Source organism: Acipenser ruthenus, chromosome 21 (assembly GCF_902713425.1).
Source record: "Acipenser ruthenus chromosome 21, fAciRut3.2 maternal haplotype, whole genome shotgun sequence".
Classification (NCBI taxonomy): domain Eukaryota; kingdom Metazoa; phylum Chordata; class Actinopteri; order Acipenseriformes; family Acipenseridae; genus Acipenser; species Acipenser ruthenus.
In genome coordinates this window covers 6,398,762-6,418,026 of record NC_081209.1, presented here as the reverse complement: position 1 = coordinate 6,418,026, position 19,265 = coordinate 6,398,762, and the positions used below count along the sequence as shown (strand labels likewise).

Genomic DNA, 19,265 nt, shown 5'->3' with positions numbered 1-19,265 from the left:
TCCCTGAGTTAGGAAGATTAGCTCATAGAAATAATCCTAAAGTACTCCCCCATATATATATCTATATATCTATATCTATATCTATATATATATATATATATATATATATATATATATATAAGCAACAATGCCATAAGGATAAATAGAGTGCGAATAAAAATAAATACTGTGCATCATATTAAAATGTGAGTCTAGCTCTGGAGATCATTAGTGGGGCGTGAAACACAATAACCTGACTGACTGCATCTTCATGCTTCCTACTCTGTATACATTTCAACAACCCTGCACCGTTACAAGCCTTGTTATTAAGTGGGAAGGAGTCTACTAATGAGCCCACTGGCTGAGCTTTGAAGAATGAAGAGTACAGGAGCCACTACAAAGCAAGCAGAGAAATGTATTATCCATGGAGAGCAGTAGTTTCAGACTGTAGGTGAACAAGTACAAACAGGCCTGGGAGAACGAGAAAACAGATTACTATGGCTCAACAAGGGATTGTGAGATTTATCAAGAAGTAACTAGCAGGGAAATGTCAATACATGAAGATTGGGAAGCTTAAAGGCAACGTTTTATCAAAGTAAACATGACTGATACAGTGCGAGGTTATTGCTGAACGAAAATGAAAAACATACAGACTCAAAGTACATTCTGCCTTTTTGTAGGACAACTTTTAACAGAAGTGTTTGTGATAAGAAACAGAAGCAAAGTTCTCTCTCATTTCAATCTGAGACTGAATGAAATGTGGCACATTCCAGACAAATTACCCAAGGTCCACAACTATTTCTAAAAATGAAAAACATTGTACAGTGAACTTGAAGGTCAAGATAAACCAAGGTCAAATTAAATTACAGGTATGCCAACAAAGACTAATTCCAAATACAAGACGGCATCATTGTAGCCTGTGTATTTAAACATTCTGCATAGTCTGCATTCATTAGTGGAAAGTGTACTCGAAAGAAAGTCTCTGGTTTCATGGAGTTTGCATGATGTAATTGAAATTGTCCTTACATTTCCTAAGCAATAACTGTGGGCTCTTTCACAAGGTAAGTGTTGATAGCTACAAGTCAAAGAACTGCACTTGAAACGCTGAATTACTAAATTAAATCTTCCTCATGTGTATGCAATTGTAAGTATTATAAATTAGTGCTGACTCTTCCTGAAACTGTAGGCTAATGGTTAATGCCATGAGTAAAGATAATGACCGAGTAGCTCTGGAGAGAGCATGGAATTGGGGTTACTGACCTCAGGCAGGCTGAGACATGACAAGCAGAGGTTATCTGAATAAAGTAAACACACATGAAGTCACTAGAGATAATAGACACGGTAGCGTTACCTGCAGCAGAGATTGGCTCTGGTCAGTCCATGCTTGGATTGAGTCATTTCAAAGCTACTGTATGAATACAGACATCATAGATGAGAACAGGGAATTGTATAAATAAACATGCTTTAGAAGGCACTTTCCACAACTTTTGACTTAGTGTTCTATAGTCTAAGTTCAGAATTCAACTTTTTGAAGTTTGGGGCAGTATATACAGTACTGTGCAAAAGTTTTAGGCAGGTATGAAAAAATGCTGTGAAGTAAGAATGCTTTCAAAAATAGACATGTTAATAGTTTATATTTATCAATTAACAAAATGCAAAGTGAGTGAACAGAAGAAAAATCTACATCAAATCAATATTTGGTGTGACCACCCTTTGCCTTCAAAACAGCATCAATTCTTCTAGGTACACTTGCACACAGTTTTTGAAGGAACTCGGCAGGTAGGTTGGCCCAAACATCTTGGAGAACTAACCACAGTTCTTCTGTGGATTTAGGCAGCCTCAGTTGCTTCTCTCTCTTCATGTAATCCCAGACAGACTCGATGATGTTGAGATCAGGGCTCTGTGGGGGCCATACCATCACTTCCAGGAGTCCTTGTTCTTCTTTACGTTGAAGATAGTTCTTAATGACTTTCGCTGTATGTTTGGGGTCGTTGTCATGCTGCAGAATAAATTTGGGGCCAATCAGATGCCTCCCTGATGGTATTGCATGATGGATAAGTATCTGCCTGTACTTCTCAGCATTGAGGAGACCATTAATTCTGACCAAATTCCCAACTCCATTTGCAGAAATGCAGCCCCAAACTTGCAAGGAACCTCCACCATGCTTCACTGTTGCCTGCAGACACTCATTCGTGTACCACTCTCCAGCCCTTCGGTGAACAAACTGCCTTCTGCTACAGCCAAATATTTCAAATTTTGACTCATCAGTCCAGAGCACCTGCTGCCATTTTTCTGCACCCCAGTTCCTATGTTTTCGTGCATAGTTGAGTCGCTTGGCCTTGTTTCCACGTCGGAGGTATGGCTTTTTGGCCGCAAGTCTTCCATGAAGGCCACTTCTGACCAGACTTCTCCGGACAGTAGATGGGTGTACCAGGGTCCCACTGTTTTCTGCCAATTCTGAGCTGATGGCACTGCTGGACATCTTCCAATTGCGAAGGGAAGTAAGCATGATGTGTCTTTCATCTGCTACAGTAAGTTTCCTTGGCCGACCACTGCGTCTACGGTCCTCAACGTTGCCTGTTTCTTTGTGCTTCTTCAAAAGAGCTTGGACAGCACATCTGGAAACCCCTGTCTGCCTTGAAATTTCTGCCTGGGAGAGACCTTGCTGATGCAGTATAACTACCTTGTGTCTTGTTGCTGTGCTCAGTCTTGCCATGGTGTATGATTTTTGACAGTAAACTGTCTTCAGCAACCTCACCTTGTTAGCTGAGTTTGGCTGTTCCTCACCCAGTTTTATTCCTCCTACACAGCTGTTTCTGTTTCAGTTAATGATTGTGTTTCAACCTACATATTGAATTGATGATCATTAGCACCTGTTTGGTATAATTGTTTAATCATACACCTGACTATATGCCTACAAAATCCCTGACTTTGTGCAAGTGTACCTAGAAGAATTGATGCTGTTTTGAAGGTAAAGGGTGGTCACACCAAATATGGATTTGATTTAGATTTTTCTTCTGTTCACTCACTTTGCATTTAGTTAATTGATAAATATAATCTATTAACATGTCTATTTTTGAAAGCATTCTTACTTTACAGCATTTTTTCACACCTGCCTAAAACTTTTGCACAGTACTGTATGTACTGCATATATTCTATTTCATAAGCTAGTTGCTACCAGGTAATAAAAAGTGGCTTTTAAAATATAGCACAACCATGAGTAGGTACTATATAGGAACCTCTTTATAAACTATAAAAATGTACAAACACAGTCCTGTTCCAATTACATGATCAATTCTGAGCTGATAATACAAATAGCAGTAGAACATGCCATAGACCATCATGGATTTAGACAACTTCTTCAGACACAGGTTTGTCATTACTACCGCACAGGTCATTACTACCACAGTAAGACATTAACAGATTACAAGATAGGCCACATATAACAAAGGGGTATTAAAGTTTGCATCAATACACAAACCCTCTAAATCTACATCATGAATCCTTGCGTGGTTCAACAAATCAGTCATTTCCTAGTACTCAACAAGGTACTGCTTACTTTCCTTTTCTAGTTCAGTACAGGTGACGTATTCAAACTGTCAAGTACAAAGCATTCTCACACCCGCTTCATTACATTGCACCCCCTGACTAGGCTGGCACTCCACACACAGACATTACATTTCAATCTGACCATGGAGGGTAATTATTATTACCAAGCTTTCCGAAACTTTTCTATGTATTCTGCAGTTTTTGAATTTACCTAAAAAAACATCCAGCACTACAATTGTAAACTATTCCTCCCAAGAGCTTAATTCCCAAATCAGAAAGCACTGTAAAATAATTATAAACATGCTGTATTCCATCAGGAACCCCCCCACAAAAAGACATCATGTGATCCTCTGCACATCAAAAAAAAACTCATTACAGAGATTGTGTTTTACACTTCATTGATTGCAGAATGCTCAATACAAATAAAAACTGCTTTAGAGGGCATGTAGAAAAGAACTACTGTAAGAATCAAAGCTGTTCTTTGCTGCATCAAGAAAGATCTCATTCACTAATGGGTTTGCTGTTTACTACACGTCTCGTTTTTTTCTTTACACTATTTGTCGTCGACTCAGCTCAAGACCAAAGCCTAAGGAGAGAGCTCTGTGGCAGGTATGTTGTTTCAGAGTGTTTTATCCTTGATTACACTGTGTAACAATTTTTTTTTTTTTTTGGTTCCTGGGTAGTAAGTGTTATTTCCTAATTGCTTATGCCTCAAAAGTATAGAAAATGGCTATTATTCCCCACAAACTTTGCTTTTGTGACCAGGACAGTGATATTTTGAAATGTACCTATTTTCCAGAACATTCCAGATAGATTCAGTGCTGAGTACACTTGGAGTAACTTCTAGAACTTTCTAGAACTTTCCAGTAATATAAATAGTAGTATAAATACAGGGGCCTCAAGCCCACCAGTTCAGTTTAGTTCCAGCTGCCTAAGTGGATACATATCTGCATTTTTCTGAGATGGCATCAAGGTCATAGGAGACTTCAAAATGGTGGCATTCCTGATGGGTCTCCAAGTCGGTTTTACCAAGTTTCCCTGCTATCTTTGCCTTTGGGACAGCAGGGACACCAAGGCGTACTACCACAGGCGGGACTGGCCACAGCGGACCGAGTTCTCTGTGGGGAGGAACAACGTCAAGTGGGAGCCACTGGTGGACCCCCGGAAGGTGCTGATGCCACCACTGCACATCAAATTGGGCCTTATGAAACAATTTGTCAGAGCTCTAGATAAGGAGTCGGCAGCCTTCAAGTACCTTCAAGACTTCTTCCCTAAGCTGTCTGAGGCAAAGGTCAAAGCCGATGTCTTCGTCAGACCACAGATAAAGAAGATCCTGGAGTGCAATGAATTCCCCAAGAAGCTCACTAGTAAGGAGAAAGCGGCTTGGAACAGCTTTGTCGCAGTGGTTCGGGGCTTCCTGGGCAATCACAAGGCCGAAAACTATGTGGAGCTGGTTGAGACTCTGGTGAAGAACTACGGCACCATGGGCTGTAGGATGTCCCTCAAAGTCCATATCCTTGATGCTCATCTTGATAAATTCAAGGAGAACATGGGAGCGTACTCAGAGGAGCAAGGCGAGCGCTTCCACCAGGATATACTGGACTTTGAACGCCGCTACCAAGGACAGTATAATGAGAACATGATGGGAGACTACATTTGGGGGCTGATTCGTGAAAGTGATTTACAGTATAATCGTAAATCTCGAAAAACTACTCGCTTCTAAATCTTTTGTAGTCATTTTTGTATTACTTTAGTATAAATACATGTTAATTTGGATTCATATGTTGTTTTTTTCTGACTTTATGTGAACGAAAAGACACAAATCTGCCCATTTTCTCATTGGAAATAGGTAAACTTCAAAATATCACTGTCCTGGTCACAAAAGCAAAGTTTGTGGGGAATAATAGCCATTTTCTATACTTTTGAGGCATAAGCAATTAGGAAATAACACTTACTACCCAGGAACAAAAATTGTGTTACATAGTGTTATGCGCTTGATTACGAATGTATGCCAGTGTTTTTGGTGCAGTTAAACCTAGTTGTACTGCTTGTCACTGACAAATTCTCACTTCATCTTCATGCATTGATGAAATTCAATCAGTTTTGTACCTTTTTTTCCATATCCGTTGTTAAAATATTGCTTGACTTATCTGAGAATTCAGTTTCAATAATGGTGCAGCTATCCTTACAGTGGCTTTTCAACAGTACCTAAAATCAAATCATATTTATAGATTATAGACGCTACAAAGGATTCAGAGTAGCCAAATATTTTGGCTGGTCCTGAAGAAGGTATTAACTAAAATATTTGTCTACTTGACTTATTTCTTATAGCTTTAACTTATAGCATTTGGAAGTTATGGTCAAAGATAAATAAAACTGAAAAAAATGTCTGTATATTTAAAAAGCTATTAAAAACCACACACTCAATGACTAATTTTTTTTTGGCACATAAAGGACAATAGCACTGTTGTTTTTCAAAACTACATGCAATGCTAATGGTAGTTCTGGGTTTTTTTTGCACCACACCAGTGGTTCACAAGATATAGCCTTTCATAGTTTAATAGCCAATCAGATTCTAATTGTGTTATTACCACAAACATATGTCATTGTGATGTACTGTAACTAGTGCCCAGCCATTTACAGGTATAATTCAATCAGGTGAGTGGTTCTGAAGATACACACAGCATTTAGCAGCCTAACCAGTCAGAGGCCACGAAAGTAAAAAAATCCATATCAGGTTTCATCATAATAATAACGATAAATAAAATGAAATACAAAAGTATAGCATACATATGTACAGCGACTCCTCACCTACAGGCTTGGCATGCATCCTCTATAGGAGATCATATTTACCTAGGTCTTATATTAAAGGGTGAGATAAGAGGAAAATCCTAAAGCTCGCCAGTATTATTTCACCCAAACTTGCCATATTTGTGTGTGCATTTATTTCAATATATTCAAAGATTACTGGAAGTAGTAAATCTTTTAATGCAATACAAATAGCTCTGCTGTAGCATTTCTGAGTGTTTTCAGCAGCCAGTGAACTCAAAACTGCACAGCTCAGGATCAGGGTTTAGCAGCACATGTCAGAGTGGAGTAATTAAGATACGACAATGGCATCCAACAGTTATTGGCTGTGTTGTGGCATAGAGCATACTGAACTGGCGCTGAATGGCTGAGAGCTCCCCAGCAGTCTATAATAGAATCACATTGTCCACCTATTCAGAGCAAACTCCACAAACCATCTGGTGCCAGAGTTCAAAAGCACGGTTTCTAGATCATTATTCAGAACGTATGATTGTGGGTGTGAAGTTATGGATGATTTAATAATGACAATCAACTCAATGATTTGATGCAGCCCACACTGATGACAAGACGTCCAGGTAAAGCAATGCCCACGGTCAGCCTCAGTCCTTCTGCACTGGGATTGTAGGGGATTGCTGTGCCCAGAGACCCAAATCTGTTTCATCTGGATTTCTCCTTTTATCTCTTTATCTAGTCAGCTTATTATAATTCAGTCGAGCTGAATTTGGAAACAGATAAGGCAGGATTCAAGGATTTTAAACACACATCTCACATCTATAAAAAAGAGCCTTGTTTTTCTACCAAGTCGATACTAAATATTATGTGTACTGTGAATATTTTGAACACTCCAGAATCACATTGTTCTAGCCCTGTTGCTGCCTATGTAAATTGTGAACATTTTTTTTTTTAGGAAAAACATAATTGTTTTGCTGTTTGTATTTGTTATAATATCCTGGTGGGTTTGCTATTAAAATCATTACCCTGCCTGCCCATTTAGAGAATGTTGCTTGATTGTTTTCAGATCTCCATTTTGACATCTGAACTTCATGGGTAAATAAAACGACAAGTGTTGGGCGGTGAGATTACTTTAGTAGAAAAAACCTAAAAGAAGTTTAGGTCTATTAAAATCAGTCATAAATATATTACAATACAGTGTGTGTGAGAAGCAGAGTGATTTTATTGCAATCCTATTGGTACTGCTTGGGTATGAAAAAAAAGATGAATGAAAATAAATAAAAACAACACAAATTAGCGGGATTGAATCTAAGATAGAATAGCGATGTACAACAATGACTTTCTAGATGACTGATCAATACAGAGCTCAATCTTTATAGTCCCTCGCTCTCCAGAAACAAATTCCCATGTAAATCACTGCTTTCATCCATTGTGCTGTCGACATTCCTGGTAGAGTTGACTGCCGTCCATTCGGGGCCAAGACCAAGCTGCTGTTAAACTATTGCTGAGCACACTCTTTTACACGCTACTAATCCACTTCATGGTTTCAACATAGATTAAAGCAGCAATTCTGAAAGTGAACATCAATAAACTGACATCATTCAGCAGCCAATATGAAGGTTAAGGACTGCTTTCGGTCACAGGGGACTGCATTAATTGTATGAATAACAATAACATATGTTCACTACCCAAGTTATGAGGGGTGGCGAAATATGCTTGTCCTGCACCTAGTCGTGTGTTTTATATGTAACTTGTTGCTGTAACCTGATCCGGTTGTTATCAGACAATTAAATGGAATCTGATTAAGGATTATCATCCCGCTCGTTTGCACCAATAGGTACTTTGTATTAACCTGCCAGCCAGTCACTATCTGCCTTTTGAACCAAGCCACATCTTTTTTTTTTTTTTTAAACATGACATTGCAAATGCATGGGTTGGATTACAGATGTTTTTGGATTATAAAAACGTTTCTGTTACATTGACTACTGATCATCAATACAAATCATTCATATTACCTGCTGCACATGCTAGTATGTTAGAAGGTACATATCAGCCCACATGAATGGGATAGTATTCATTGATAACGTCCAATTCAATGAGCTGATAACTGATCAGTTTGCTTAAATGCACCTTAAAATGATCAAGTGCCTGCAAACTAAGCAAGCTGGGCAATGCAAACTAGTTTTTCCACCACGGGTGCCTGAGTCTCTTCCATAGAGCAGGCAATCAATGAAAAGCCTACAGGAGCAACATTAAGAAAAGAGGGATGAGTACTTGAGTACTCAAAACAAAATCAGCAGTGAGTACTTTGCTACTCTATAAAAATATTTAATACATTACTTAGCAGCAATCGATTCAATTCCATTGTATAGAAGTTGGCAGAAGGTGCTGGCGACAACCAGGGAACTTTACTTCAGGGATCTGGTTCTGCACTTACAGTAAGGGATGCTGTTCTAAATGTCAATCATTCCCCCTCAGTACCCCCACTGGCTGCAGTGGTGGCAGGAGTAATAGAGGGGCAGGCTTCATGCCAGCATAAATGCAAATCAATAACCTGAGGGTTGATCTCTGCCTGTCATTGCATTGGCATTTGAAGTCAGTAATATGTTTTATAGGTGAAATCCCAACCCATGTTAAAGCACATTAAAGATCTCTCTGACTTTCAACGTATTCTCACTCCTCTACTGTTGTCAGAGTTATTCTTAAAGCAAGGCTCTTTAACGGAGCCCCGAGCCACTGTTTCACAACAAAGCGTGACTGCCCAGCTATTAAATGCGTAAAGTTGAAAAACGTTTCGACTTTATGTATGAAGCTGCTTCGGTGTTTGGGATCCATGAGCCTTCAAGGATTTCGGTCGGATCACAATAGAACACTGGAACCCTTCAGCTTACAAGAAAGAATGTTCTTTTTTTGTCCAATGCTACCTGCAGGAAATCTGACGCAGTTCTGCGGAGATACGTATTGAGTAAATCTTGGAGCAATGGGGTTGACATGACCTAAGTTTTATGTAATAAAGCATGTGCTTTTTGTTGTTATTTTACAATAATAATAATAATAATAATAATAATAATAATAATAATAATAATAATAATAATAATAATAATAATAATTTGCTGCATTGCTTTCCATACACATAAGGTAAATATAATTAAATATATTGGTACAACACATTTGGAACAATAGAACCAACTCTTTTACTTAGTTTACTTTTTGTATTTAATTTGTATTTAAATTATCATTTTAGTAGCAGTGTTGTTGCCGTTATTTAAAATGGGCATTAATTAAAGCAATTACTCAGTAAAAGAAATATTGTAAAAATCAACACAGATTGTGTAATGTTAACATTATTGTGTTTCTGAAATTAACATTCCACACAAGGTTTGTGTGCAGCAAATCATACGTCTGTATTCACTCTTTACTAGTCTAACGTATTGTTTAATGGCAAGAAATACCAGTTTCGAAATAACACAATCGGTAAGAACTTACCTTGAGAGACGGTAACAGCCGACAGTATCACAGCTGAATACAATTGCAGCATCCTCCAAACCCGTCTGTTACAGCACATCATGACGATCCCACTTACTCAATTCACATCAACTGGAATAGAAACGCAATTTTTTTTTGTTTTTGTTTTTTTAATAGAGTAACTTTAAACTTGCATCTTTTGATAAACATGTAACGGCGTCCTTCATTGTGGTAGTGTGTTACTTCAAATGAGCAGGATACACTGCGAATATCAGTACTGAGTTCTAGACACCCTGAAACCATACACCTTTCTTGAGCACAGCAACTTTGGCAAACTAGATCAAAAACATTTCTGAGCTTGAGGCTCTCTGTAGCCAAGGGAGGTAGTGTGCAATCCCCTTACGGATTTAATTGCGAATGCATCATTTATTTATTCGCTGTACCACAGAATAGAATGTGTTTTCCATAAATCAGAACAAAACGAATCCGTGGATGGGTCCAGTGTTTCAAAAATCTTGAAAGCGTTTTTCATTTAAACGTGTCTACTGTAGCGCATACACATGCAAAGTTATATGCTGCGTATTTAGATATAGTTTTTGGTGTACTTTTATAGTTTCACTTTGCAGAGATGCGTCGCCTTAGCTTTGTCCCAAGTAAATTCAAGACTTAAATGATAAATCCAAGGTTTTTTTTTTCTTTACCCTTATGTGGTCTTGTCAATTGATTTATAAAAAGCGAAAATAAAGCTCTGGAATTCAAGAAATAAAAGGAATTTAAAAAAAAAATCCATGCCAGAAATCTTACAGTTCCGTGTGTATTATTTATTATTTTTTCTCAATAACAAATAATAATCTCTCACTACACTGCATACAGCGCGTCTCTTGTCTCTCAAACTGCTACAGCAGAATAGACTACTGCTAAACTAGAGCGTCCCGCGCTGCACAGCGTGCACGAGGGATGAGAATGCCTGCAAATGAAGCTCAACTCAGTTGCTGATGCCTGACATGGAAATGCATGGGCGTAAAACGGCCGAGGTTTGTACACATGGCCCCTAAAGACTGGAGTGAAGCAATAGACCCAGCTCCGGATTATCACACGTTCATAGTAAAAACAAGGTAATCTGTAATCTTACCAAATACAGAATGATTTTTAATCAATGCTTCGTCCTGTGTATTACTTTATTTTTTCGCTGTAATTCCCTATACTGTAAGATTCAGTTTCATGCTGCAGGAGTTTCTAAACTTAAAACAAGTTGTTATTTTACAATAATTGTTATTTTACAACAGTTGGACCAATAAAATAAGTTGCATGTATCCCTCCCTCCTTGCTTTTCTACACTATTGCCCATCCTTTATGACTTCTATATTTGCCGTTAACATCATTTGCATAGGCCAGTGGTTCCCAACTCTGTACGTCAAGATCCAATCAGGTCCTAAATTAGTTGAACTGGCCAGGGGTCAATTAACTAATTTAGGAGTTGATTAGAGCACAGACCTCAAGGGAAAGAGTGGCATCATAGACCCCTGAAGTGAAACCTATAATCATTCAGTGCTGACTACAAACAGAACGCTTGCAGAAGTAAGCTGTGCCTTTCAGATCCATTCCACTGAACAGTGTGCATGCTTTTCATTTGTGGTGGGGCCCCCCTAAGGCTAGGTATGGACTGTCCTGGTATTGACCAGGTGCGCTGTGTGGACTGTACTGTAGATTAAGAGGGTATTGACGCACAGAAACCCTGTTTACAATGGTTCACGATAATTTAATTAGGGTGGCTTACTGGTTCCGCACATGGGAAAATACATTTTAAAAAAATTAATAACAAGTTACTGCTAAGCGCTTGCAGTGACACAAAGAGTTGCATGCGAAAGAAACAGATTGAATATGGAAGGTCTGTTTCCAATACTGCTGGGATAGAAAGCAATTGGTGTCATAAGTACAGTTTGTTAGAGTTATATTAAAGACCAGACATAAACTAGAAAGTAGCATGCTTACCTGACACAAAGCTTGCACTGTACATAACAGCGTGGTGGGATCTACATGGACAATATGTTCATTAACTTATTGAAACAAGAGATTCCCATGCAAACGCAGTTGGAAGGTTCCCTAGATTTAGCCTCCATAAGCAATCAGAGGGAATGTTACTGTATTTAATAACTATGCTGAATAACATCTTGCAACAAATCTAAATGCAACGTTTCATTAAAAGTAAACAGGTTCCGAAGATTCTCATTAGCTTTACCAGTTAAGAACTTGTGCTAATGAATGTTCATTCCAAGTTTCATCACAATTCACTTGATATGATGTCAAATATATGTGAGACATAATACAGATATACAGACTCCAGTGGCAATAATTAGAGTAACCGGTCGTTGCATAATTGGCTTTTAGAAACAAAATTAATCAATTATATTATATTATATTATTCCAATTCTAAATCATTATTAATCTACATCATAATAAAAAACACTTTAGTGCTAATTTGGGAAGAATAATTTCTATGTAGCTATTGAGTATAACGGGAATAAACAATAGTTAATTCTGCATTGTGCATACTACAGAAATAATTACAATAACTGATAGATTGTTTAATTGTAAGAAGTTGTTCATGGCACAGTGAACACTTGCCAACCCTGTTTGTGGTCAAAGCTGTTGCTGTTTATTAGATTAATCTGTTTGTTAAAGGCTGATTGAAACTTGGTTTGAGTTACTGTACCAGCAACAGTAACACCGATAGGTATTGAAGTACTGAAGGTATTCAAGCCCATGCCCAATGTGTACACTAGAGGGCGCTTACAGATGCAAGCGCAGCAGACTGAGGTTCTGTACCTTCCTTGTTCCACATATCAACAGAATGTGAATTATGTGCTATGATGCTATTTTCTGATGTCTTTATTCAGCAACACAAACAAAAACATAAACTTGAGTGTTCTGTGCATACTGAAAATAACATCATGAATAAATGGGCTATATATTGTATATAATGTGGCAATCGTTCTGTTTCATACAGATGTTCATTATATATGTGGGGTGGACTCACCATTTCCAATATACAGTGGTGCCCAGTTAATAGCTCTGTAGTTTCAGATACTCGGTTTACATAAATTAACAAAAGAAACAACGACAATACATATTTTTACAACAAGCACAGTGAATAGGAATTTGCTTACAAAATAAAAGTACCGAGGCCCATCTGATGTTTTTTTCTTATTATTTGCTATGGGCTTGGGGACGAGGAATAACTAACAAAAAAACATGTGCATATAATACAGCCAGACCTTTTCTGTTCACATAGAAAGTGTGAAGTGTGTGTTGGCATCTGAACTTTAAAAGTGTACTTTTACTGGCTTAGAAAAGACAGATACAGAAGCTCCTAGAGGATCGAGAGGTGTATTTCATTCCACTGTGTTTTGTAACTGTAGAGAAACACTTTTTGCCCATGTCATGCAAGCTCTTCTCGCAGTGGATGGGGTCACACTGCCTCCTAGTTTTTCATAAGCAGTCCATCTGTTCCTGTGCTAGGCAGCAATTAAAGACAATGACCTACACATAATGATGTGTCGACAACAGTGTCCACAATTGAAATGTCTGACATGCAATTAAATATTTTATTTGCTTTGTCATAAATCATTTTTTACCTTCTCAGATAAACTACTGTTTACATGTTTACTTCCAAGCACTCTGAAAAAGAAGTTCATTATATTACCCAATAGGATCAGTGGATTTGATCATATTTTAAAATTCCATTGGCATACGACTTATCTGCTGTGATCAGTTATTACAACCATGGTTTTAGGTGGATTCTACCTTAAGTGGAAAACATGGTAGTTCCTAGTAGACCCATACCTCTGTGCCTAATAAACCAGGCTGTGCTGCTACACTGTGATTGTAATCACTGATTGAAAGTGAATGGAAGTACATGGCAGTATTGAGTTAGCAGTACAAGAAGGCGGCATATACATGTTCTTTAGTGTGGACAAACCCTTCACTACCCTCTATACTGTACAGAAACAAAATGATTTAAATTATTAAAAAGAAAAAAAAAATACAAATATCCAGTAACATAAGAAATAATAGAACAACTTGTGAATGCCAGCTTATTTTATTTGGTCTAAGATGATAATGAAATAATACTGTTACACTTGGGGTTTTGTTAGAAAGAACTAATACATCTATAAAAATCGATTATTAATAAAATGTAATTTAATAATATAGTTCTAGATTAAAAATAAAGCATTATAGAAAGCAATACAGTATGAGTTATGTTATAATAGTTATCTTATTTGCAGTAAATCATAAACACGAAGAGACCTTATCACAAACAGACATGTGTATTACTGTATTACAAAAATGCCTGATGCTACAACTTTCAATTATTCTATCGCTACAGGCATTCATGCCAGTGTAGTTTATATTTAATCCTAAAATGTAATAATAAAGTATTGGCAGCTGGTATTGCATGTTCTGAAGACTCTGTCCTGTAATTGCCCTGAACAAATGAAATTAAATTAGAAGGATTTAAAACCTGTGTTTCTGTACAATAGCTTGTGTTACTAATTGTGCTGGTAATTGAGAATCCCCACTTATTAAACCTCATTCCTTTCCAGTCATGTGACCTTTCAACTTGGCCAGCCTCACCCATTCTACATATACACGATCTGATTAAGGCTTGAAATGAAAGAACGGTCAATTCCATCAGCTGCCCCAGAAAACAATAGTGTGTTGAAAAGCCCTGCCCCGAAATAAAGCAAGTAAGAATTATTAATCAACCATTGATTAAGATGTAAGGCATGGCCTCATTAATTCAGAAAGAATAAAACCAACTGTCTTTGTGGCCTTTTCCATCTGGACTGATGTGTCTCATAAAGCCCTTTCTCCTGGTTCAATATGCAATTATGGCTGCCTTCCTCTCCAATTAATTGCGTGGAGCGGGAGATGTGATCAGATAGTAATTAACCAATGGACACTGCACCAGTAACAGTGCTGTAGATGGCAGGAGCTGCTGATCTCAACACAACTAATAGGCAATAAAACTGAGAAGCTTTAAAACCTAAAAAACCGTTAAACAGTACTGCACTGCATTTAATAAACAATAAAAGACAAAACAAGCTACTTTTTAAAACGTGTAATAACTGAATTACATGAACAGAGCTGCAGTATCTACTGTAGGTGCTTCTAACAATAGCAAACCTGGAATATGAAGCTCTTCTTTTTAGGTAATAAGTAGCACCAAAACCATGTGTTTTCAAACAGCTTCAATTTTTTAAGCCTGTCCCCTTTCTAAATTACAACTACTTCTAAATCTGAATCCTGCAAATTAGGCTGTGTGTCCAGACCCTCTCTGCATTGAAAATGCTTTGCTAACCCCTCCACGCTCTTAGACTGTGAGACCATCATTGTTACAGGAGGTTCAGCAACAACTGATTTTGAGCAGTGGATGTGTAGCACCTTTTCCCATGATTGTGTATTAGAAGCACTTATTAAACAATCAATATACTGTACTGCAAAAACCATCAGGCTGGGATACAAAAAAAAACAATAGTGGCTGTTCTATAATGACCTGTATTCAAACTTCCCCGAGGTGCAGTATACAGTCATGGCTTTATAGAATAGTACGTTTTGGTCTCTTTTTCTGCCGCAGTGGTGTGTTCAGGGACTGTCCTCCTGTCTGATTGTATAGAGCTATAAAACAGAGCAATAACATGGGTCATTTTGCACTGTTGCATTTATTGATTGAATATACCCAACAGCGATGGATTGAATCAAAAGATGCAGCATCTGCTCTGTTTGTTATTTATAAGAACTGCAGCTCATCACATCTATCTGATTTAAGTTGAGGTCTTATCGAATGTTTTTTTTTTTTTTCCATTTTAGCCAACACTGTAGTCTGGATGTTTTGATTGAATAGCGCCGTTGAATAGGGAAATGAGTGATAGAGTCACCCCAGTAGGAGAGATACCTTTAACCTCTGCAGTGTGTTCATGGTCACTCCTCTCCCGGAGAGGAAAGGGCAAAGGATGAAAAGCAATGCTCCAGCCGGCCTCCACCAGCTGTCATGACTGTGCTCGTCTTGTGAACAGCCTTTATCAGATAACTTGTCGCCATGACGAATGGAGGTGGAGTAATTCAGTGAGATGAAATGGGCGGGGCTTTGTGCACTAATCATGACGTCCGCAATGTGTCACGGCAAAGTGGGGAAACAATTGCACGCACTCTTCAGATTTGTAGAAGGCTGTTAATCAGCTGGGAGAGGTGAAATAATGTTAGGCCTGGATAAAATATAGATGACATTGTTTTATTGCTCAATTCCAACTGCTGTTAATACATCATATTTACTTTATATATGTCTCTGTGTGTGTTTGACCAAATGCCGACAACTTTTAGGCAGTTGGCCAAATGACTATATACTGTACAATTTGTAGCTGTTTAATGAAATGCCTGGCTTGACAGTTTGACTGTAACATAAACGTGTATTATGAACAGCACCAGTATATGAAGTGGATGACTAATACCTGTAAAATTAATGGGCTAGTTTCTCAAAGCACTTCACTGTAAATAATCTTCAGCATGTTTTTTTTCAATAAAAATACAAAACTAGAAATAAACTGGCTTGTAGCCTAAAGATTTATTTTTAAATTTAAATTTTAAGTAAGCTTAAAGCTACAGTAACTAGAACCTCTCCTTTAGGAAATGAAGGCTGGTGCTTGTCTGTTATTGGATAGGAAACATCCCAATACTTTAATAGGCAGGGACAAAACGTTGCACACTCTGTGTTAAAATCATTGTAAGCTTGGGTATAATGAAGAGAAAACAAACTCCTAATTAATACAGAGTTTAAATATACAAAGCAAAAAACATAATGGACTTTTAATGGGCTCTCTCCATTCATCATAATTCCTCCACAATGAGCTAGTCATGCCATTATATTTGACCTGATCTGTCTTCCCCCTTGTGGTTATTAATAGTACAATATAAAATAAACAATGCATTTCCCTATTAATGCAGTTCTAAAATAATATCCGTGTCACCATGTGTCCATGAGAGGGAGCCACGTGGCTTGATGATGTCAGCGAGTGGTTCCGGCAAGTTGCAGCTACACTGAGCAGTTACTGTCAGGTTCATCGGTGGCTAACACTAGAAACACAATGGTTTAAAAGGTTAGTGAATTTATCCTCATGCACATTAATTTGGAATTACAAACAGCGACGGAGGTCAGTATTTATTACATCTTCTTGTGACTTTGCCCCCACTACGTCACAGAGAGAGACTGACCACGAAATAGCAAACGACTTCCTTTGGCTTGAATGCGTTCATTAATATTCCTTGCCGACACAATGATAAAAAGATGCTTGAAAAGTCTAACAAACAGTTGGCACAGTGGCATGGGTCAGTGCACTGAGTTATGAAGACTGCACAGCCCATCACACAGAGTAATGTGTTTTTGTTTGTTTGTTTGTTTTCAGCCAGACTGCATTTACAATGGTAGTTTAATTGAAGGAACATTTCCATTACACATGCAACATGTCCTTTTACTGGTCTGCTTCCTGCATCAATTTTTCTTGTTAACCAAAACAAACGAAAAGCAAGAGGCAATGGAGATTATGGGATGCTGAGTTAATCTTTCTTCAAATGCAATTATGTCTTGCAGCTGTAAATCAGTGATATGAATATGAACCGAGACTGCAGACAGATCGATTTTTTAAATCTATCTTATACAGTACCTGAATTTAATTTATATAAAGTAGCTGACTATCACGCTTCTAAGGAGACACACATTTAAACGTTTTGTTATGAAAAACTCAACAGGCAGACACCAGGTTCATGCTTTCTATTTCAATCAGCATTTAACAAGTCTTATGGCAGTCCTGTAAATTAGTCTTGTGTTTGGTATGTGGTAACAAAGGTTTATACTAGTGTTTAATGATCCTAATTAGCTATTACCCTGTCCCACAGTTACACTAAACATGATTACACAGCATGTGTTACGCTCTGTATTAGGAAATGGACTCCTAACACTAATGAAGATACAGTAATAGTTTAAATGATTGGTCAACTTACCAACTTTCTCCAGTGAAGAAAGCACAGGGTGGAAGAACTGGGCTACTGCAGTGGTTTGTAAGTTTCAGAAGTGAATATAAAATATATTAGAAAGTAAAACTCCACAATAAGAGGAGCAGTGAAAGTGTTTATGGGACCAGCCCTTAAAAGGTAGTAACAGCCGCTGTAGACTCCTAGCTGTTTCTGTATCGGACAAGGTATTGTGTTTGAAGATGGAAATTAAGAAACATCCAATATGAATTAAAATGAAGGAATGTGCATATGGCCTACATTTCTTAGCAAACAGTGAGCTGTGAGGGCAGAGAACATACCGACATAGGAAAGACACTTTCTCTCATTTAAAGGAGGCATGGAGCTAAATAGTTAACACTCCAGAACTTTTACAAACAGATCAGTGATGTTTCTTGCAAAGCCCCTCTACTGATTAATGGTGCTCTTCTCTAGTGATTGAGTAAGCTCCGAGCTCATTCGATCACTGCCATAACATACCATTCATTTTCCTTTCCATGGAAATCAATGAAGAGGGGAATTAGTTAGTGGTGCTGTATCTGTTTGCTTTGATCCGCTGATGCTGTGTATTAATTGGAGGGCAGGTAGCTGGAGAACACAATGCTGACTCTGAATAATTGTTGGTGGTTTGAAACTGTCTACGCACTTAATGGAAATCTGTGATAAAAGAGATAACCGAGACACCATTATAATTTTGTATTAGGGGTCCTTTAGACCAAGCGTAATGGACAGGTTTACTGCACTGCAATTACAGGTCTGACCCCTGTCAATGAGATAAGGTTGGAAGCTCTATAACTACGAATACACAAACTCGGCTCTTGTGCGTTGTGGTTAAGTCTTGCATGTGGTGTGTGTGCTCACCAGTTCTCATCCAAGACAACAAATTGGTTTATACCATTTGGATACCATTGGTATGTATAAAAATGAATATGGTTACTGTGTGACTATTCTACCAATGGCACATACTGTTGTAGCTACTCTTGACCTACCATTGGCCCTACAGAACCAAAGTACAAAGGGATTAAAGACCATTTGATAAGGTAAGATCCTGTTATAAAAAACAACCATGCATTGAGCACTCAATTGCAACCCCCCTTGAAGAGTACTACTGTTGCAGCTGTGATGGAAATAGACTATAGTACTGTGCATTATATAAGGCCCAGAGCAGTTAGTTAAAGTCTGAAAAGGGACAGGACAGTGATGTTTTTGAGCATCTAAGTATCCCATACTGCAACTGGGAAATCAAACAGCACTCTTTAAACTAGTACTGATCAGTCAGACAGAAGAAACTAGTATATTAACAGGGAAGATGACAGCTGCAGAGGACTGCAGCACAATAACCCAAAGACTGAATGCCAATGCAGCTGTGGGCACCCAGCCAAGATCTGGAACACATCCCAAACAGGATTCGAACCATGCTCTCACTCCACGCAACAGTGCTTTTTACA

At 38.0% G+C, this 19,265-nt stretch overlaps 1 protein-coding gene across 1 annotated transcript in view; it reads right to left on the bottom strand.

Moving 5' to 3' along the window:
* Positions 1-10,634, bottom strand: part of LOC117428512 (transmembrane protein 132D-like) — a 57,910-nt gene extending 47,276 nt beyond the window's left edge. The window contains exon 1 of the mRNA XM_058994615.1: positions 9,775-10,634. Coding sequence (XP_058850598.1) covers positions 9,775-9,856 — 82 coding nt within the window. The 5' untranslated portion in view covers positions 9,857-10,634. The remainder of the gene's footprint in view (positions 1-9,774) is intronic.
* Between the last annotated feature and the right edge of the window lie 8,631 nt (positions 10,635-19,265).